The 22,774-nt window shown below is 43.4% G+C and overlaps 1 protein-coding gene across 1 annotated transcript; it reads right to left on the bottom strand.

The window, feature by feature from the left end:
* Positions 1 to 195: 195 nt before the first annotated feature.
* Positions 196 to 21,301, bottom strand: RSPO4 (R-spondin 4). Its single transcript, XM_089513317.1, has 5 exons — positions 21,259 to 21,301; positions 14,533 to 14,721; positions 11,561 to 11,704; positions 10,282 to 10,467; positions 196 to 312 (listed from the first exon to the last, which is right to left on the bottom strand). The coding sequence occupies exons 1-5, from the start codon at positions 21,299 to 21,301 to the stop codon at positions 230 to 232; spliced, it is 645 nt and encodes a 214-aa protein (XP_089369443.1). The 3' UTR covers positions 196 to 229.
* Between the last annotated feature and the right edge of the window lie 1,473 nt (positions 21,302 to 22,774).

Here is a 22,774-nt window from a genome sequence, read left to right as displayed (position 1 = left end):
AGGCCATAAATGCTCCCTCTTTTCTCATTCTGGAAAGCAGGGCAAGAAAGTTTATGCAATAGCATAATTTGGATGGAAAATAACCAGAGAAAAAAACATAACAACGGGAAAGAAATTTCACAGAGGCAATAAGAGGCAGTCTCTTGGTCCACCACAGCAGCTTTTGGTGGACTGCCTCATGTGCTGCTCCCCAACCCTCCCCAAGACCTTCTGCTTGCTCTGAAACCCATTAGGTGACCATGAGAGCATCCAGTTTTTTCTTCTTCCTTTGTTTCTTTTCCCTCTTCTCTTTCCTTTTGTTTCCCTTTTTCTCTGAAAGTCAAAAACAACAACACGATCCCATTAGTTCAAGGGTCTGTCTAGTTCAACGCCACTAAAGCTTCCCATCGGGATTATGGGAAATGCAATCCAACACCACCTTTGGGGGGTTTCAACTGAGTGAAAGCTGTCTTCAGCGAAAATAAAAATTTAAAGATTGGCTGCAAGGCATTTGCTTTATAACCACACAGAGACCAACAGTCCAGTTAGTTTAGGACTGGGCCAAATTACCTCTACTGGTTCAGGTTTAAGATGGGAATTGTAGTCTAGCAACACATCTGAAAGATTTCAGACGATCTTAAACAAAAGTAAAATTACTGGGGAGGCAGGGATGCGGATGTGATGACCAGATGTCCTAACCACAAAGGAGGAAAAGCCATGGCAAAATGTGGGACATGGAAGAAAAATGGAGTACATTCCCAAATAAATGCTATTCAATTCATATTGTTTATTTACAGCTATATTACATATAGTGAGTCAGCATGACATAGTGGTTTGAGTGTCAGGCTACAACTTTGGAGCCAAGATTCAGCTCAGCCATGAAACCCATTGAGTGACTTTGGGGAGAAGGCAATGGCAAACCTCGCCTGAGCAAACCTTGGCAAGGAAACCTATGGAAGAAAAAAAGAATGAACAGGCACGGAGAGTGCCTCTTTAATATATTGTCCTGTCTAAAATCAGAGCAAAACAGGTCACATTCTTATCTAGAATACTGTACAACATTTTAAGGGTAATGAGGACACAATAATGTTCCCTTTGGGGAAAAATTGGTAAAGTTATGTTTGGAGGGAGCTAAAATACTTCCTTGGGTTATTGGAGAGATTTCTAATTCTAGACTATTTTATGATTTCCTGCATGGCAGGGGGTTGGACTGGATGGCCCTTGTAGTCTCTTCCAACTCTATGATTCTATGATTCTATGAAACCCCATGATATGCAGTCAAATTTCCCACCTTAGGGTTGCCGTAAGTTGGAAATGACTTGAAGGCACACAAGAAGGACAACATAGTACATACACCTTATTTTATTATGTACTCCACTGTATTTTTCTGATGAGCTTATCTTTGTTAAAATGCCTTGTTGACTTGCAATATACTTATAGAACTCTAATCAAGACAAATACTTAAAATGATAAAACACATTATCATCCAAAATCACACCGAGGATGGAGCAAGCTTGTTTTTTGCTGCTCCAGAGAATAGAACATGGGGCAATGGATGAAAGCTACAGGAAAAGAGATTCCAGCTCAACATTAGAAGGAACTTCCTGACAGTAAGAGCTATTCAACAGTGGAAAATGCTCCCTCAGAGAGTGGTGGAGTCTCTTTCTTTGGAGTCTTTAAGCAGAGGCTGGAGGGCCATCTGTCGGGGGTGCTTTGATTGGGAGTTCCTGCATGGCAGAAAAGGGTTGGACTGGATTGCCCTTGGGGGTCTTTTCAACTCTATGATTCTATGAACAGGAAGACAGCTGGTCACCCTGGGGGCAGAAGAGAATGAGGATGCCACCATTGCTGTCCTTGGCACAAAAAAAAAAAAAAAGGCAGCAGGCAGGGAGGGCCCTTGTCCACTCGTCCCCATCCCAGCCAAGCTGCCAGACTCACCCCCACATTGGCACTCCACAAACAACAGCACCAATCTCAGATGTCTAACATACCCCTGCCCATCTTGCCCTCCCTTCTCTTCTCTCCAGCTGCCCTTCCCTGTGCTTGTTCTGGGGCAGGAAGAGCAGGCCAAGACAGTGGGTAGGTACGGCAGGGCAGATGGCCGGGTGGGAAAGGGAAGGGATGGCAGCAATGGTGGCTATGGACTCCTTTCCTCTTGGGGAAGGGGAGGAATCTGTGGTTGCCATTGCTGCCACCAAAATGGGCACCTCCATTTCCTGGCATGGCCAGCAGACCCAGAAGGCACAGACCCTGCTGAAGGGGTTGCCAGAGGTAAATAATAATAATAAATAATAATAAAAGCTGTATTTATATACCGCCCTTCGAAAACATCAGGGCGGTTTACAGCAATACAAATCCATATACATAAAATAACAGGGCAGGAAACAACAAGAACAATACAATAACTTAAAACTCATGCCAGGTCATCAGTTCAACTGGCAAAAAAAGGGGGGGGAGGCATTCAGGGGGAGGAGTCAGGGGTAGGCCTGCTCAAAGAAAAGTGTTTTCAACCCCTTCTTAAATTGGGCCAATGAGGTAGCTGAGCAGAGTTCAGTGGGCAGCGAGTTCCAGAGGGTGGGGGCCGCGATGGAAAAGGCCCTTCTAGAGGTGTTAACTAATCTGGCCTCTGGAACTCTTAATAAATGCTGCCCTGTTGATCTGAGTGTGCGGGGCGGATTGTACGGAGAGAGGCGGTCCTCTAAGTACCCTGGGCCCAAGCCATTTAGGGCTTTATAGGTTATAACCAACACCTTGTATTGCGCCCGGAAGCGAATAGGCAGCCAATGTAGGTCTTTTAAGACCGGTGTAATATGGCTGGTCCTGGATGTATCAGTGACCAGTCTTGCTGCCATGTTCTGCACCAATTGCAGCTTCCGGGTATGGTACAAGGGTTGCCCCATGTAGAGCGCATTGCAGAAATCCAAACGAGAGGTTACCAGAGCATGTACTACTGTTTCAAGGTCCCTCCGGCACAGGTAGGGATGCAGCTGGCGTATCAGCCGAAGCTGATAACAGGTGCTTCTGACTGTCGCATCCACCTGAGATGTAAGGTGGAGCGACGAGTCAAGAAGCACCCCCAGACTGCGTACTGAGTCCTTCACTGGAAGCGTGATCCCGTTCAGGACAGGTGGAACCACTGCCATCCCTGGACCGGGAGAACCTATCACTAGTACTTCCGTTTTCTCTGGATTCAAGCTGAGTCTGTTTTCCCTCATCCAGCCCATTACCGACTCCAGACAGGCCACGAGAGAAGAGATGCCATCCCCGGTCACAGCATCAGTCGGAGACATAGAGAAGACTATTTGGGTGTCATCAGCGTACTGATAACCCCGTGCCCCATGCCTCCGGATGATCTCTCCCAGCGGTTTCATGTAAATGTTAAATAGCATGGGAGACAGAATGGCTCCTTGAGGGACACCAGATGTAAGGGCCCTCTTATCGGAGCACACGTCCCCCAGCTGCACCATCTGGAGCCTCCCAGAGAGGTAGGATCAGAACCACTGGAGTGCAGTGCCCTCGATTCCCAACTCTGCCAGGCGCTCCAGAAGGATACCATGGTCTAGTATCCCATCCCCACCAGTGTCTGCAGCTGATGGATGGCAGAGGAGCTGATGAAGATAGGCAGATGAAGGGTCTTGGGACAGATTGTGAGCAACACCCACTGGGTATGTATCTCCTCTGAAGTGTCACACAGTGTGGTCTGCACACTGTGTTTCTCCTATTGATGCTCCTGGCATAGCCCCAGAAAACTCCACAATAGAATTGCCTTTGTTTTTGTTGTTGTGTACCTTCAAATTATTTCTGACTTATGGTGACTCTAAAGTGGGGTTTTCCTGGCAGGATTTGTTCAGAGGGGGTTTGCCTTTGTCGTTCTCTCTGGTTCAGAGAGTGTGACTTGCACAAGATCACCCAGCGGGTTTTCATGGTCGATCCAGGATTCAGACCCTGGTCTCCAGAGTCATAGTCCAACATTCAAACCCCTATATCATGCTGGTCTTAGGGTCACCATAAATTGCAAATGAAGGCACACAGCAACAACAACAACAGAAATAGTTTTAAACAAATCCTTAGGTATTGGACCAAGCACAGGGGAAAGAAAAATCTTGCACAATGTTCTTCTAATATTCAAACAGAGTCAACACGGTTTGCATGTTGGACTATAACTCTGGAGACCAGGACTGACATCCTGAGTCAGCTATGGAAACCCATGGGATGACCTTGGGCAAGTCACACTCTCTCAGCCTCAGAGAAAGCAAGGACAACCCCTCCCCACACAAATCTTGCCAAACCCCCCCCCCCAAAAAAAACCCATGGTAGATTCACCCAAGGGTCGGCATAAGTCATAAATGACTTGAAGGTGTGCAACAACAATGTCCGAATATAACATTTTCAAACTCTGAGAACAAACAAACAAACAAACAAGCTTCATTTATATACCGCTTCATACCGCCTAAGCAGTGTCTAAGCGGTTTACAACTGTACAGGCAAAAATCCCAGGCTAGGCAGCAAACCCAGATTGCAAATTGTGACTGCCCACAGTGGCAATAAGAAATCTGCTTTATTCCCACACGGACCAATAGTTAGTTTGGGTTGGGTTGGGACCAAGATGATCCCCACTGTCTTTGTTTTTATGATGGTCATAAATGAACAACCAAAACAACCTCAGCTCCAGTGCTTCTATTTTCTGTTTCATTCAGTTCACACAAAGGTTTTGCTCCAAATGTTTTAGGCACTTGGGCCAGGGAGATGAGTTCAGCTCCCCTGAGACTTTCAAGGAAAAACAAAACCCAGCAAATAACTCTTGGCTTGGTCAAAGCGGTAGCAATGGAGAATCACAAATGAGCTTCCTGTTTTCCCGCAATTGGCATGCCTTTTGGGGGAAAATTCTCCTATACCAGGCTGCCTTGTTGTAGGGGTTTACAAATTTTGCAACCCTTGTTGAATTTATAACACTCACCTTAGCCAAAAAGCCTGTTTTGGGGCAGGGTAGAAGTTATAGTTCTTCCTCTTCACAGGCTAAGATCCCTTGTAAACTTACAATAAATTATATTGAGAGCTTCATATTGTGTTACATTGAATGGCAGTGTTGCACAACCAAACACACAACCAGTCAAATGTGCAAGGGAATGGGCAACCCAATGCAAACTGGGGACGTACTGTAATTCTTCATCAGTTTATTTCTTTTGTAGTGGCTCCCAGCCTTCTCTGTGCTCCACACTCCTAGGAAATGTTTGATTAATGTTTATTAACGGAGATGAAGAAGCCTAATTTCAATCGTACTGAACTGCATACAATATCTGCAAGTGAACAAACTGAACTTTATATAAAAAAGCAGCTTTTAACTCAGGGCATAAAAAGCAAATCTAAATTGAACACTTAGATCCTAATTTATTCAGAAAACAATTGTAAACAGTAAAATCAATCCCAGTTGTGAGGATAAAATTAAATTGCTTCTTTGCTCCTGCTTCTCACTCGTAATGTGGTTAAATCAAGGACATTTTTTGCTGAGTGGGACCTGCAGGTTTGCCTGTGGATTCAGACAATTTCTAGATTTCGTCTTGACAAAAGAGAACTCAGTCTAAATTCACACAAGTATATTTGTAACATGCCCTGAAATGCCATCTTTCACCCCCCGTATATAGGCACCCCAGGCTGGAAACTCATATTCTTGTGGGAAGCACTGAATAATTTTACCAATTTTCTTCTTGCCACAAGAAAGGCTTCGAAAATTGTGCAGTATTCAAAGGCTATTTGCACTCAAGATGTAATCTGTGGAAAATTCACACATGAATATTTTTAGGCAGAAAAGTGTGTGCAGAAAATTCTGTTTCTCATAGGAAACAACAATATCCAGCATTTGCACAAAATAAGTCCCAACTAATTCTCCTTGGTCCAGGAATCTTATCATAAGAGCCTCTTGGCCTTCAAAAAACATTTTGCAAACATTTCCCAAATATTTTGAAATCATCTTCCCATCTTGAGAACTGTCTCTTGGTCCCACCACTATCACAGTCTTGCTATGGGATACAGGGCCTTCTTGGTGGCTGCTCCCACCCTCTGGGACTCCCTTCCATGGTTGGCCCCTTCCCTGCTCTCCTTTCCCTGGCAGGCAAAGGCCTTTTCATTTAAGCAAGCTTTTAATGTATAAGCAGGGAGTCTTCTTATCAGGGTGTATGCTTCATTTATTTGTTTTAACTTTTGTATATATTTAAAATAATTTGATACTGTTTTAAATACAACAATTTTAATTGGTTTTAAAATTGTTTAAACTGTTTTAAACATGGTATTGTGGGGTGTTAGGAGTGTATCACACTGTAAATAATGCGACTTATCCTTGACTGGATACAGTCACTTTTGGGGTTAACAGAGAGTACTATCACACGTGAAATCGCCGCTGATCGCCAGGTGACTGCAACCTGGGTCCCAGCCACACCTTTTGCAAAAATGGCAAGCTCCCAGTTTTGCAAAGTGGCTGGCTGAGTGCACCTGGACCTGGGTTGCCATCGCCTGGTGGCAACGGTGGCAATTTTACCTGCAATAATACCCACTGTTAAGCCCAAAAGCAACTGTTTCGCATCAGGGAAAAGTCGCATTGTTTACAGTGTGATAAACTCCTTGGTTGATTTATTTTGTGAGCTGCCTTGAGTCTCACTCCAGGAGAAAGTTGGCATATAAAGGAAATCAATCACTCTGCCTTGGACGGATTTTAATGAGAGGCTGGATGGCCGCTAGTCATCTGTTGGGAGTGCTTTGATTGCATGTCAGGATGGGGTTGGACTGAATAGCCTTTGAGATCTCTTCCAACTCTGTAATTCTATGATTCTATAATCAGTCATCAATAATGCAAGCCCAATGTGTATCCAAATGGCTCCATAAGGGAACTTACACATGTGTAAGAGATCAGAAGGATTCCAGCCAAAAATACTGGGAAAAGAAGTACAAGTTGAGGATCCCTTCTCCAAAATGCTTGGGGCAAGAATCATAGAATCCCAGAGCTGGAAGAGACCCCAAGGGCCATCCAATGCAATGCCATTCTGCCATGCTGGAAGACACAATCAAAGCACTCCCAACAGATGACTATCCAGCCTTTGTTTAAAAACCTCCAAAGAAGGCGATGCCTCCGAGGCAGCAGCACATTCAACTACTGAACAGCTCTTACTGTCAGAAAGTTCTTCCTAATGTTGAAGCAGAATCTCTTTTCCTGTAGCTTGAATCCATTGCTCCATTTCCTATTCTCTGGAGCAGCAGAAAACAAGCTTGCTCCCTCCTCAGTATGGCATCCACTCAGATATTTAAACACTGCATAGTGGTTGGAGTGTTGGACTATGTGTTCGACTGCCAGCTTGGCCATGAAACCTATTGGGTGACCTTCGGCATGCCACATGCTCTCAGTCTTAGGGGAAGGCAATGGCAAACCTCTTCCAAACAAATCTTGGCAGGAAAACCCCATGATAAGGTTGCCTTAGGCTCACCTAAAGTCAGAAATGACTTGGAAGCACACAACAACAGCAACAACCATGTCACCCCCTTAACCTTCTCTTCTCCAAGCCAAACATACTCAGCTCTGTAAGCCACTCCTTATAGGGCAAGGGTTCCAGACCAGAAGTATTTTGGATTTTGGATCCCCTCCCCCACGATTTTGGAATATTTGCAAATATATAATGAGATATCTTGGAGATGAGACCCAAGTCTACACATGAAATTCATCTAAGTTTCATATTCACCTTATACACATAGCCTACAAGTAATTTTATACACAGTATTTTTTATAATTTTGTGCATGAAACAAAGTTTGTGTACACTGAACCATCAGAAAGCAAAGGCATCACTAGCTCAGCCACCCAGGTGGACAGTTTTGGCTTTAGGAGTATTTCGGATTTTGGAATTCTGGATAAGGGAGACTCAGCCTGTTATGGATACGGTGGTAGTGGTGGGGAATCCCCTGGACATTTGCAATATCAGCCTTGATTTAATCTGGAACAGACTGCTACAGTCTCTTTTGACTGACAGCCATTCCCTCAGGCTGAAAGTGGTATTTCCTAAATCTGACACCTGAGACCCTTCAACTTGAGATGTCAAAGAATGAACTGGAGACCTTCTATAGACCAACCAGGTGCTCTGCTACTATGAAGCCACACACCCTGAAGGCCAAACGTGACACGATGTGGACTTCTCAATTATCTCTCCATGCCTGATCTGCACAATCGTCAGATTTTTTTTAATAAACCCAAATGAAATCCATCTTTCTTCCATTTGGAGCCTTCTCTGCTTTCCCCCACTTCATTTAAACTAGGGATGTCCATTTGGACTTGTTTGATTCAGTAATCCAGGAATGAAAGCTTTCTAAAGTTGTCTCCTGACTGAGAAGATTAGAAGGGGGTTATTGTTTTTTTGCACAATTTTTCCCACTTTGGGACTTTTAATAATAATAATAACAGTAAAAACTAATTGGTGCAAAAAAGCTTGTGTTTTCTGTGATTCTTTTTTTAAAAGCACGCCACATTTTTGCTCAGAAAACAATGTGCCTGGTTCAAAAGACTGCTGACGGCACAGAAAGGTTTTGGTGTAGAAAACCATGATAGCCATCTTGTGCATGAATTACAACAGTAAATGTCCAACTTATGCTATTGTAGGCAAATCTTGATTTTATCTTGGAGATGGGATGACAAAATTATGTCCCTTTTATATAAGGGACACAATTTTGCTACACTATTATATTGAATAAGACTTCAGCATCCACAGATTTTGGTATCCCCGGGGGTTCCTGGAACCAAACCTCAGTGGATATCAAGGGCTCACTGTTTTACTTTCAAGCAAAATGACATTTTCACTCTGAAAAAGAGGTCATGTTGTAGAAAAGAAGAATGTATGGTAACCCTAGCTACCCTAACCCATTTTGGTTGTTATGTAGGTTGGAATTCTCCATTCACAGAGCAACAACCAAAACCCACTCCCAAACTCACATTTTAAGGGCAGTAGCCCTTACCCCAGTGTGGCCACTTCTGTATCTATATCTGGGTAACCTTGCGCAAGTCACATGCTCTCAGCCTCAGAGAGATGCAAAAGCACACACACACACACACACACAGCCACCTACACACATTCACAAATCTTGTCAAGAAAACCTGCAATAGCCTTTTGGTCACCATAAGTCAGAAATGACTTGAAGGTACACAACAACAACAACAACAAAATTCAAACATGCTGAAGTATTTGTTTATTTCCTGCTCCCTCACCTCACACAGGATTGAAGGTGACTTAAAGGTAAAGGTAAAGCTAGTCTCTTGACATGAATGTAGGAGACAGTGCTCATCTCCATTTCTAAGCTGAAGAGCCAGCATTTTCTGAGGACTGTTCTGGTGGTCATGTGGCCAGCATGACTGTTCTGTATGATGTTACCTTCCCACTGAGAAGCGGTACCTAGTTGCATTTGCATGCTTTTGAACTGCTAGTTTGGTAGAAGCTGGAACTAGTGACAGGAGTTCACCCCATCATGCAGCACTTGGGCTTCGAACTGCCAACCTTCTGATCTTCCAATTGTCAGAACTGGCATCTTAACCACTAAGCTGCTGCATCCCTTTAAAAACATAGTTCAACTAAAAAAAAAACTATTAATGCAAAAGCTGAAACCCAACTAAACCAGAATCTTATTTAAAAACACAACTTAAAAGCCCAAACTAAAAGCAGCCTTAAGAATACATTTAAAACATAAAATAGAAATACTAACACACGTACACCATTAAAAGCTCCATCTGCCACAACTTACTAAAAACCAAGTGCTTCCCCCAATAAAAAGATCTTTGTTTGCTAGCGGAAGCAGAAGCGGGGAAATTATTCCAGGTAAAAACACGGGGATTGGACAAAAATGTTTTCGGTCCAGAAATCAGGTTTCCTGTAGGATACACTGTTTCTTGCCTTGAAAACAATTTTCCCTGTGCAGAAAACAGGATTTTTGCACCCAAAAATGAACATTTTTAAAAAATTCAAAATAATTTCTACACAGCACTTCATGATCTTGGAATACAGGGAAAGTACTGGACAGGACTATTTATTTCCTTCCACAGTGGGAAGAAAGCTATCATAATTACAGTGTGCCCTTTCTTTATGCGGGGATCTGTTCTGGACTCCCCCACTTAAAGCAAATTCCACCTCTGCGGTGGCGCGGCAGTGCGCGCATGCCACGGGCACACATCCCATTGTTCCCTATGGGACGTGCCGCCCCTTCTCCCTGTGCAGCTTTCAGCATATGCTGTATTTGGCTTTGCAGGTGAAGATGATAAGGTTGAGGATTTAGATCCCTACCTCCAGGGCAGTGCTTCTTCATGCGGCATTTCCTGGACTCAGACTGAGTCGGGCATGTCTCCATCTCCTCTTTGCTGTTCTTGATGGCTTCCCGGATCCGTGTTGCTGAGCCCCATCGACAGCCACATGTCCGCCCTTGGTTGGTGCAGGGACTCCAGTGGCCCCACGGACCCATCTCACACTTTTCTGGGAGGGAAAGTAAGAAATAAACCACAATCAAGCAGCAGAAAAAAAGGAACAGGCCATCTCTCAGGCCAAACTCTTTCTTTATCTAGTCCAGCACTGTTGACTCTGTCTGGTAGCTGCTTTAGGCAGAGTGAGGCCTTCTTTATCACCTTCTAACTATGTCTCTTCTCCAGAGCTGGGTATGTTTAGCCTGGAGAAGAGATGGTTAAGAGGTAATATGACAGACCTGTTTAAGTAATTGAAGGGATGTCATATTGAGGATGGAGCAAAGCAAGCGTGCTTTCTGTTGCTCCAGAGAATGGGACACGGAACAATGGATGCAAGCTACAGAAAAAAGAGATTCCATCTAAACATTAGGAAGAACTATCTGACAGTAAGAGCTGTTAGGCAGTGGAACACACTCCTTTGGAGAGTAGTCTCCTTCTTTGGATGTTTTTAAACAGAGGCTGGATGGTCATCCGTCAGGGATGCTTTGATTGAGAGTTCCTGCATGGCAGAATGGGCTTGGACTGGATGGCCCTTGAGGTCTCTTCCAACTCTATGATTGTATAATTCTTTTATTCTACCCACATTTGCCTTCTTCAAACTTCAGAAGGCTGCTCACCCAGGACACACAAACTGCTCCTACCACCAGCTGCAGTTTTATCTCATCTAGGGCACTATTCTGTATCACATACTTAGGCACTGGATAGACGGGCCCTATGGGGCGCCGTCGTGACGTGGGAGGGGTGGCACTTCCAAACGCGACTCGCCCCTCACACGTGATGAGGGTGTCAAAATGGCGGCGCCCTGTACATACGGGTGCCGCCATTTTGACGTGACGGATGCATAGCATCTGCAAGTCCCAGGGCCTTTGGGACTCCGCAAGTGCACCATTGGTGCCTTGCAGCATCATAACGGTGCCGCAGAAAGAACCTGCTTTTTGCAGGTTCTTTTTGCTGTGTGAGGGAGCCGCGCGGTTTGTCTGCTGCAGCTGCCTCGCGCAGCAAACCAGGGCAGCGGCAGACCACCCTTTTTGGGTGGTCTGTATCCCGCCTTAGTTAAATATATTGACTGGCATCCCAAGGGGGCAAAGGCTACTTGCCTGGCTTGCTGAGGCATTCCTGGGTATTGGGCTGGGCCATCGTGTCTGGCGGGCACGTGCTGAAGCATTTGCCTTTGTGCAAGTAGAATTGCTCTTTGCATTTCATGCAGAAATCTTTGCTGAAGCAGCTGTCACAGCTGGGTGACCGGCACTCTGCAGAGGCAAAGAAACAACCTGTGGGCTTTAGTGATGGTCAAGTAAAACATGCACATAAATATTCTTTTGAAAGCATACCAACTCTTCCCAATATGAAGGGGACCCATGAGAAGGCCGAGAGGAGAAGAAAGCTACAGTGCAGATTGCAGGCCTTGGGGAGATTAATGCTTGGGACTACCAATTCAATTTAATTGTCACTTGGGGAATGCAAGCCTTATTGCATGAGAAAGCAAAGTAAAAATGGAGCCAGAGAGCAGCATTTTTCCTATGCCTTACCGCATGATGTTGTAGCACTTCAGTTCTCTTTCCATGGGAGATGCTTGTAAAAGCATGTCTTGTTTCTACATGGAAAAATCCATTTGATAAAAGACACACTTTTACAAATGTCTCCTGTAGGAAGAGAGCTGAAGTGTTACAAGCTGATACTCTCTGGCTCCATTTCCACTTTGTTTTCTTGGGTGATACAGCTGTTCCATTTTTAGTTTTTTGTGGGTTTTTCAGGCTGTGGCTATGTTCTAGAAGAGTTTATTTGTACCATTTTTATTTATTTATTGCAATGATATCCCACCTTTCTCCCAAAATTGGATCCCAGAAGCCTCCAGCCAGCATGGCTTCACTTAATTCTAATCCTTCATACCTTGTATATTTCTATTTATCATGCTCTATCTATTTCATCATTTGAATCTACCCCTCCCTCCCTCTCTTTGTATCATACTGCTTGTCCCTGACCAGAAGTAGCAGAGATTAGATGGATTTTAAAAATTCTGAGCCCAAATCTATCCTTGGAGGAATCCCATGGCACAAGGATTTGTTGGACTACAACACAATATGAAGCAGCCCATAAACCTCTTCTTTTAAATCAATCAAACAAACAAAACTCCAAACATGGCAGGACAGAAAAAGTGGCTGAGGTTGCTTCTAGGGCTACAAGTCAAATTAACTGGGCACCTATTCCATCTTGTCACATAATGTTGTGGTGGAGTTTTTTTTTAACGTTAAGGAAAAAGGCAGAAGATGGGAAAACTGCAAATGAAAGAGAGCAAAGGATGATGTCTTCATCTCATTGGTGGCAGTTAATCCACCCCAGGTTTAAACCTGGACTTTAAAGGACCTACTTGAGGTTGCTGAACCTATTTTGGGGAGAGGGCTCAACACTTTATATGGTCTTGTGAAGTTCACCACTCCACTGACTCAGGCTGCATTTGCAGAAATAATGCAGTTTGACACTGCATTAACTGTCATGGCTCAATGCTATGGAATTCTGGGATTTGTCATTTTGCACTCTATTTAGCCTCCTCCATTTTAAATTATTTAATATGCTTCCCTCCCTCTGTCACTCACTCACTGACACACACACACACACACAGAGAGAGAGAGAGAGAGAGAGAGAGAGAGAGAGAGAGAGAGAGCTAACTACCGTATATACTCGACTATAAGTTGAGAGATTTATGCCCAAAAATTGCCCCTAAAATCTTGAGTAGACTTATAGAAGGGTCAATGCAGCAATAGTGCTTAGAAAGGTCCTATAACAAGAAAGCTTGGTGCCCCAATCTCAATTGAATTCCTCCCCCTCCAGTCCGTTTGCAAGCCTTTCCTCCCTATCCTACCGCAAAAACTCCCCTTTGAAAAGCACTTGCCTGGTCTGTTTGCAAGGCTCTCCTTCCCTTCTCCGTTTATAAGGCTTTCATTCCCTTCTCCGTTTGCAAGGCTCTCCTTCCCTGGTCCCTTTGCAAGGCTTTCCTTCCCTGGTCCCTTTTGCAAGGCTCTCCTTCCCTGGTCTGTTTTGCAAAGCTCTCCTTCCCTGGTCCTTTTGCAAGGCTCTCCTTCTCTGGTCTGTTTTAAAGCTCTCCTTCCCTGGTCCCTTTGCAAGGCTCTCCATCTCTGGTCCCTTTGCAAGGTTCTCCTTCCCTGGTCCCTTTGCAGGGTTCTCCTTCCCTGGTCCCTTTGCAAGGCTCTCCTTCCTATGGGGAAAACTCCCCATTGAAAAGCACTTGCCTGGTCCGTTTTGCAAGCCTTTGCTTCCTGTGGAAACAAATCTCCATTTAAATTCACTTGCTTCCTAGAGGTCCAGAGAAGGAGATGGATGGAAGTGGTATTTCCCCCTTTCCATCCTTCTTTATGGCTCCCTAAGTTTTACCCTCGACTTATCCACGGGTCATATCAAAATCCAGGATTTTGATCCTGAAACCTTCTCTCGACTTATACATGACGTCGACTTATACACGAGTATATATGGTAGATGATACAATTAACACATATTTACGGAGAAGAGGTGCTTCAACAAGTGGTGAAAGATACCTGTTTGTCCTGTTACACATTTTGCATTTAGGCGCATTGTTTCATGATTGATCATTGGAAAGTAAACATTGCCTAAATTTGCAAGTCTGATTACTAAGGCACACTGGTCTAAGGAAATCCTATTGGGAGAGAAAAACAGGCAATATGCACTCCACTTAATGTGTAGTCTAACCACACACATTGTGTTGACATGTGTTCTACACTGTAACTTGCTGGAAAATGAAAGCTGTACTCCGGTGTTTTCGTAAAACAAAGCTTTGTTAAACCATGGTGTTATTAAAAAGGCTTTTATTTGTCTTGCTGAGGTGTTTTAGGAAAATCCTTCTTCACGAGCTGTTTCTTCTGTTTCTATATTTCTGTAGCCAGAGTTTCTAGCATTAATTTTTTCTAGCATTTCACGGTGTTTTCTCCCCTTCAACTCCTCCTTACACTGTAACCTGGCCTCTAAAAACCCACACATCTAATCAGTGAAGGAAGGTATGGTGCATCATGGGATAGAGACCCAATTTTCACAATCCGCCACCTACTAATGCATCGGTTGACCTCTTGGCCTCGCACCCCAAAGTACCCTGGTGGGCAGGCATGGACGCAGGCTCCGTACTGGCGGATCCCATCCCTCCAGATGAGTAAGAAGAGCCTCTGCTGGCAGGAGATGCATCCGTTGTCCTCTGAACACATAACGCATCCTGTGCAGTTCTCAAACAGTGTGGGGCTTACTGGGAAAGAGAGAAAACAAAGTGTACAACAACATCAACCTGCATCCACTTGTTAGATTAGATTAGACCTATGAAATGAATGGGAATTACCTACAAGATGACTCCCCATTTGACAAGTAATTTAATGGGTTGATTCTAGCTGGGACAAACCAATTGTGTTGAGGCCAGTCAGCAAAGAAGATTTTCATACAGGGAAAAAAAGCCGGGAATCAAAGGCATAGTCCTGGCAAAGTCTGCAATCATATTGAAAATTTTCAGACACATCGTCCTCATCCAGGACTTCTCCTGGGAAGAACCAGGAATGCGCCAGCAAGAAACCATTCATGGGGAAGTCCCAGAAATGGTTTGGTGCTGGAACATTCCTGGTTCTTCCAGGGATAAGTCCTGAATCAGCACAATGTGTCTGAAAATCTTCAGGGCAATCACACAACTTTGTCGAGAGCATGCCTTTTACTCCCGGCTTTTTTCCTCATCTCAAAATCTCCAAAGACTTAAAAGGCAGGTTTACTGTTGAACATTAAGAAAACAAAAATAAAGACCATAGAGAATTTACATAAATTCAACCTAGATGATGAGGAAATTGAAGTACAGCCATCCCTCCATATCCACAGATTCTTATCCAGAGACTAAAACATCCACAACCTGAAAATATTCCAAAAAACATGTACATTCCAAAAATCAAACCTTGATTTTGCTATTTTATACAAAGACATTATTTCATACAAATCCCCTCTGAACAAATCTTGCAAAGAAAATGCCATGATAGTTTCGCCTGTGCTTTCATTCTAGTAAATACTTGAACGAACAGAAAGTGCTCATTTCCTTTCAGAAATATCCCTTGGACAAGTATTTGAATGAGCATCACTAACCAAAACAGTAAATTTGACTGGAGGGATGTTGGCATTCCCTCTAACAGATGAAAACTAGGTTACATTGGGCAAAGCAATGTTAGATTTTGATGGTCAAAGTTGTAAATGAGGAAGAACAGAAAAACTAGGAGAGGCTACAGCAGTTTGCTTTTGCCTGAACTTACTGGGAAGGATAAGATTCTCCCCTCTCTTCTCTCTTCATTACTGAGCGGACTGAGTGCAAACTACTTTTGGAGTTTGAACTGTGTTTGCAGAAACTGAAGTAAGTTGGGCACAAAGGGAGGAGGAGAAAGAGAGCCATTTTCAAAGCATCAGAAAAAGTGGGATGACAAAGGATTAACAGGAAGCGTCCCTATCAAATTGATAGTTATGTAGTGCAGGTAAACATGACAAAACATCATTGCAAAAATGCCTGTCTTCCATTTTCTCTTCCAAAGAATGAGAGAAGCTCAAAGGTGGGAGTGGACACCTGTGACAGATCAAGGGGTGGGTTTTATGGCCCAGGAACCCTCTGGGAACCATGTAGACTGGCAAAAATGCCCAATTTCCCCATGCCAAACCTGGAAGTGTCCAGAAGTCCACTTTGGGGTCTGAAAAACTGACATTCTGTCATATTAAATAAGGCCAGCAAATATGGTTGCTTAGGCTTGTCGCAGGCACTGTGTTTTCCAAGACAAAACCTGATGTCATTAAGTGTTATGCATTAAATACCAACCACAGTTGCTCTCAGATGCTCAGCCAAACACACACATAAACACAGAGATTGAGAAAGAGAGAGCATATCTTCCTGTCTGGAAATTAAGAGAGAAATCTAAGTTAAAGGGATGGCTTCCCAATCAAAATGAAACGAGGGAATTATTATTCTCACTAACTTGGGGAGATGGGATAAGGAACATTTACAGTAGCTTGCGTACTTCTAGGCAGAAGGCTGATGCAGAGCAGAACAGAAGAATCAACTATGTAAATGTAGATACCTCCTGGAAGGTCACTGGAAGTTGCAGCAACCAATCAAGCCTTGCAAACTGTAGCAAGCTTCTAGATGAGCTGGAAACACAGCCTTCTCCTATTGCCTGGACCTGATTCTCCCCCAAATTTTCACCCTTGTCTTCTGCCTGGAGATGACCCATGAAAACTGGAGACTCAGGAGCGGACCAGATCTAGCAATCTTATTACCAAGCCATACCATTCATTCAAAAAGTCAGTGGTACTCCTAGCAGTTATAGGCCACAAAAATATTCAAGGAATAGCCTTGCATGCAAAAATGTCCTTCATTCAAATTCTTTTTCATGGCTAGAAGGAGCTAGAAAGGCCCCATTCAGCCAGATGTGGAACTGCAAGTCCATCTGCTGTCCTCATACTACACCTTGTTAAAATCCAACTCACTGGGATATATGTCCATCAACAAGAAAGCCAAAAGATAAAGAAATGCAGATGACTATTTGCTCTAGTGAGCAAAGACCAAGGTCCCAACGCTGGAGAACCTATGGATCTCCAGATGTTTTTGAGCTGTTCCCATAAACTCTAGAGTTGAGGGATGATGGGAGTAGTCATTCATTAAGGTCAAATGTTTCTCACTTCTGGTATCAACCCATTTTAAGACTTGTTGGTATCATCATAAAGAGCTGTAATTATATATCTGAAGGAATGTTATGTAAAAGATACAGCCAGCTTGTTTTCTGTTGCTCCAGAAACTGGAACGCAAACAATGGATTCAAACTACAGGTTGAGTCTCCCTTATCTGGAAATCCAAAACACTCCAAAATCAAAATTGTCCACATGAGTGGTTGAGATAGCAACAATTTTGCTTTCTGATGGTTTAGGGTATATAAACTTGGTTTCACCCACAACATTGTTAAAAATATTGTGTATGAAAGTTGCATATGAAACATAAATGAATTTCATTTTTAGTCTTGGGTCCCATCTCCAAGATATCTCATTATGTAAATGCAAATATTCCAAAATCCATGGGGGGGGGGGGAATCCCAAATCCAAAACAGCTCTGGTCCCAAGCATTTCAGATCAGCACTGTATCATTTTGTGGAGCACTGACTTTGAATGCTAGATTCAAAACCTTGGGATTTTCAATGGGATGCAGATGTTCTAAAAGCTAGCCACAAACAAAGGATAGTTGACAGACAGTGGCACTGGAAGGACAATCAAGGAAAAGCTAGAATTAAGTTGACTAAGCCTACTGAGGTATGCAGAAAACATATTTTGGTTGAAGGAGACAGCTGGCTTCCTCAGATCATGAAGACAGGTGTTTTTTCCAGGATGAGACCAGAGTCATCTCCAGTTGGAATCGCCAGAACTTTCAGGATCTACGTTGAATGGATCCTCTCCTAGATTTTGAGCTTCTGTGTTTCTTTCCAGCATTCTTTTTGGATAAAGACTTGGCTGGGCAGAATCCATTTTGTGGTTAGATTCCAAAAGAATATTTTGGGAATTTTCCCAGGAAAATTGAACGACTAAATTTCATAAAGCATGGTTTGTTTTCGCTTCTTTTTCTAATTTGTGCAATTACACGATGGTGCAATTTCACAAATTAAGAAAAGGATAGAAAAGAAGCTGCTAATATGTGGTACTCAAATACGGAAATTACACAATGATGCAGTTTCCATGTACAAGTACCACATATTAGAGGTCCTTGTGTCCTCTTCACAGAATGTCTGGGGCTTTTCCCCCCTCAATTCTTGCATTCTTTCCATTGCCTTAGCCAGTTCCAAAATGGTGCAAAGTACAAAGGTAGAGATAAAGGGAGATTATTTATTTATTTATTTATTTATTTATTTATACATACATACATACATACAATTTATATTATATTATCTTTTTAATGGTTGGTGCGCACATGTTGTTAGGGTTTTTTTTAATGGCCATAGCTCATATACAGAATTTGTTCCATCCTGAAGTTCTGCAATCTGTATTTCCAACCATAATCTAACCAGAGCAGAACCAGTTGGGTTTCAAAGTCCCAGAACAATTATGGGATGGAACTGTTCCACTCCGCTCATCCTTTGTCCCAAGACATCCCGGCGCCTTGAGCAGAGAATGCAAACCTCATTCCCTACTTTCCTTCCACGGTGGCAGAAATGCAAAAGGCAAAATAGTTGATAAATTGTTGACCTTTAACGCTGGCCTTAAATCTTCTGAGTCTTCTGGAGACAGTCATTCTTTTCTTTTCTTCCCAGAGATTCAGATGTTGTAGGAGAAAATATGAACATCAAGACCTGGGTGCTATTGGTTAGTACCAACTAGAGTAGACCCATTAAATCAAAGAGAGTTCACTAAAGGTTAGAATCATAGAATCATAGAATTGGAAGAGATCTCAAGGGCCATCCAATACAACTCCATTCTGCCATGCAGGAAACCACATTCAAAGCATTCCCAACTTAAGGCCATCCAGCCTCTCTAAGATCCTCCAAAGGAGGAGAATCCACCACACTCCAAGGCAGTGTGTTCCAGCATGTTGGACCTCTCTCACCATCAGGAAATTCTTCCTAATGTTCCTAATGGTGAGTTCTCTTTTCCTGTAGTTTGCATCCATTGCTCCATTGTGTCCTAATCTCAGGAGCAGCAGAAAACAACCTTGCTCCATCCTCAAGATGACATCCCTTCAAATATTTAAACAGGGATATCATGTCATCCCTTAACTTTCTCTTCCCAGGTGTGTGTGTAGGATCCCAGACTGAACATACCCTTAGCCGCTCCTCATAGGGTTTGGAGGTTTCTAGACCTTCCACCATTTTGGCTGCCTTCCTCTGGATACATTCCAGCTTGTCAATATCCCACTTGTACTATGGTTCTGTTGACTCACAATTCAACAATTGATTTAAAGCTGGGGTGGGCAACTGCGTGGGAATTCAGGGCCATGGGCCAACCCCCCCCCCCGCCCAAATCCCCACCGTCTTACACACACAGCAAGGTGAACTACCTCTGTTTTCTTCTGCAGTCCCTCTCAAATTAGCTAGAAGAAGTGAAATCATATCACCATTTTGAGAGGCACTGCAAAGGAAAGCAGATATCTGGTGTTGTTTTTTTACAGAGTTGTGAGGTAGTTGTAGTGATGGGGTGGGAGTGTTTGCATTTGTTTTGGGGGGTTCTGTGCAATTTTGGGTCAAATCGTGTCCCCAAATTATCCCTTTTTAAAAAAACATTGGGGGGTTTGGAACTCTGGGGACTGGTGGGGGGCACCAGGAACCACAAAACTACAATCCAAGGGCTACATAAGGAATGTGGCCAAACTATGTCCACCCTTTATTCTAAAAGGTCTACTCCAGTTTGAGGTAGCCAATGGCATTCATACTGTAAAATATTACAAGCAGTTTATATATTGTCGCAAGTTAAAAAAAAAATTAAGTAGCAAGGGCAGAAAGCATTCATTTTCAAAAGTACTGCACCAAATTGTAAATGCAAACATTTCAGCTGGTGCACTGAATTATTCTCTAGTTACTTTTAAAATCACTTTTGAAATTGCCAGCTAACTGCTTGTTACATCAACCAAGCAGCCAGACGTTTTAGAGGTATATCAAGAGCAAGTTTTGAGCCTAGTAAGAGAATGGTTTAAAACATGGAAACAGGCTCTCGAGGTGCCTCTTAAAATGGAGATACTTCATTGCTGCAACAAGTAAAAAATAACACATTTTTATGTAGTAGTTAGTTAGTAGATAGTAGTTAGTTTCTAAAAACCTATTGGAAGAGATTTTTTCCCCCTTAGTTTTCACAAAGTCATCTTGGCTTCTAGGGAGAGTCCAGGCTTGATTTGTTCTTGGACCCATTTATTTGTCTTTTTGGAAGTCAATGGGCCCAAACAGACAGGCCAAAATAAAGCTGTTTCAGGTCACTTTGGAGATATGCTGTTTAAATGATGCATGCGCCCTAAGAGGCTGGAAGCCACGCTAAAGCCATGCTCCAGTCCTAAGGACTGAAGCGCAGCTTTGGCACAGTGTCCGGCCTTAACAGGCAGTGGTTAAATGCCTGTACTGCAGACACTCACTCATAAACATAAGTTTACTGCTTAGGGAGTGCGTAAGTGCACTGAGAAGAGGTATAGGCCTGGTAAATACCTGCTTGAAAGTCTGGAGCAGCAGCGGCAGCATTTTTTCCTCCGCCAGGAAGCCGCAGCCGCCAAACCGCATGGCTTCCCGGCAGAGGAAAAATAACCCGCAAAAAGTGGGTTCTTTTTCTGCCATGGCAGTTATGTCTGAGTACACCAATGGTGCACTCATGACTTAACTGGTGCAACGTGATGTGTAGATGCTATGTGTACATTACGTCATAATGGCGGATCGGATCCCCCGCATAAGGAGAGGGCCCACTGTAGTATCAAACTGCATTATTTCTACAGTGTAGATACACCCAGAGAAAGAGAGAGAAAGGATAGAAAGGCCTGTTACAGACAGCCAAAATAAAGCTGCTTCGAGTCACAGCGGAAGTATGGTGTTTCAATGATGCATGCGTCCTAAGAGTCCAGAAGCCGCACCAAAGCCACGCTCCAGTCCTTAGGGCTGGAGCGTGGCTTTGGTGCGACTTCTGGACTCTTAGGACACATGCATCATTGAAACACCATACCTCCACTGTGACTCGAAGCAGCTTTATTTTGGCTGTCTGTAACAGGCCAAAGATTTCCCTTCAGTCTCTTTTGTGCATTTGTGTGTGTGCATATGCATACCCATGTACATGACATCTAGTTTGTTGTTTACAAAGACAGCCATCGTTGTGTTGCAAAAACTTACAGAAGAACCAAGCATATGTAAAACTGAGTAGATGTATAAAAACATTGAATTATTATTATTATTATTTATATAGTGCTGTAGATTTGCACAGTGCTGTACATAAAAACAATAAATATATAAGAGTAAACCTGCCTATGGGTTGAATTACTGCTGCACATCTTCTGCCAGCTGCTGGACATTTCAAGTACAAAACAAACAATACAAAACAAAGCAAAACTGAAGGTTTTTTGTTTTTTATGGCTTTACAATCTAGTCGTTCCTCGGCCCCCGATAAATTGCTTTACTGGGAAGTGTCAGACTAATTTGTATCAGATTAGTATCTGATAAAGAATTGGTTTTCTCACTTAGACCCTGTCTGCAAGGGCCAAATACAACTGCCATCTCTCCCTGTTCCTTTAGTGGGAAGACCAGACGATGCATGGCCCAAAGTCCAGTTCCAGTGCAAGCAGACTGGATGATGGCTGGCCCATTCAGCACCAGAAGCAGATTGCTGTTGTTGTTTTCTTACCCACCTCTCCCCATGGATTGAGGTGTGGAACAACAACAATGAACAGACAAGCAACATCAGTTAAAACACATCAGTCAAAATATGCATCAATTTAAAAGAACAAATAAGCCATACCCATATTAAAACAATCCACATTGAAAATTCACAATGTAAAAATAATCTAGATAAGCCTCCTGGAAGAGACTGGTCTTCAGTGCTCTTTCCGTTGGACCTTTCCACACAGGGCACAGAAGTAGGGTCAGTTCGCATTGGTCAATGCGTATTCGCGTTATATTGCATTGGTGTTCCACACCTGTGAGCTCAGAATACGTTTTGACCAATGCGATATAACGTGAATACGCTTTGGCCAATGCGTATTCACGGCTGGGTTCCGAACTGAAGGCAGCCGGCTCCTCCGTTTTGCGAGTGCGCAAAATTAGTGGATCGGCGGGATCCGTATTGATGGTCAGTGTGAAACCTCTGCTGCTTTAGCTGGTGTGTACATCCAATCCGCTGGTTCTTCTGAAGACCACCGGTTACAAATTTCCCATGATGCTGCGCTGGAATTTCCCCCTTCTCCTTCCGTTGGCCCTTTCCCACAGCAAGCTGAACTATCTCTGTTTTCTTCTGCAGTCCATCTCAAATTAGCTAGAAGAAGTGAAATCATGTCACCATTTTGAGAGGCACTGCAAAGGAAAGCATTCACCATTGTCTACCATGAACCTTTCTTCCTGAGACTCCTTTAAATTGGGGATGCTGGACACAGAACCTTCTGTATGCAAAGTATTGGCTCTATTACTCAATCGTGGACTCCAACAGAGATGGAAGAAGGCAGCAATATTCAGCATGCTCTGGGAGGTCAGCTTGAGTAAACATCCCTAGTGAATCTGCCCCAGTGCCAGCCCCTCCTTGACATTGGTGTGACTTGATATGGCTGTTGCTACCAGCATTTCATGCATCTGGGA

This window comes from Sceloporus occidentalis, unplaced genomic scaffold (genome assembly GCF_023333645.1).
Source record: "Sceloporus occidentalis isolate IW3139 unplaced genomic scaffold, rSceOcc1.0.p SCAF_3, whole genome shotgun sequence".
In the NCBI taxonomy this organism is placed as follows: Eukaryota; Metazoa; Chordata; class Lepidosauria; order Squamata; family Phrynosomatidae; genus Sceloporus; species Sceloporus occidentalis.
Note: the sequence above shows the minus strand (reverse complement) of the source record. Positions and strands in the feature narration are given on the sequence as shown.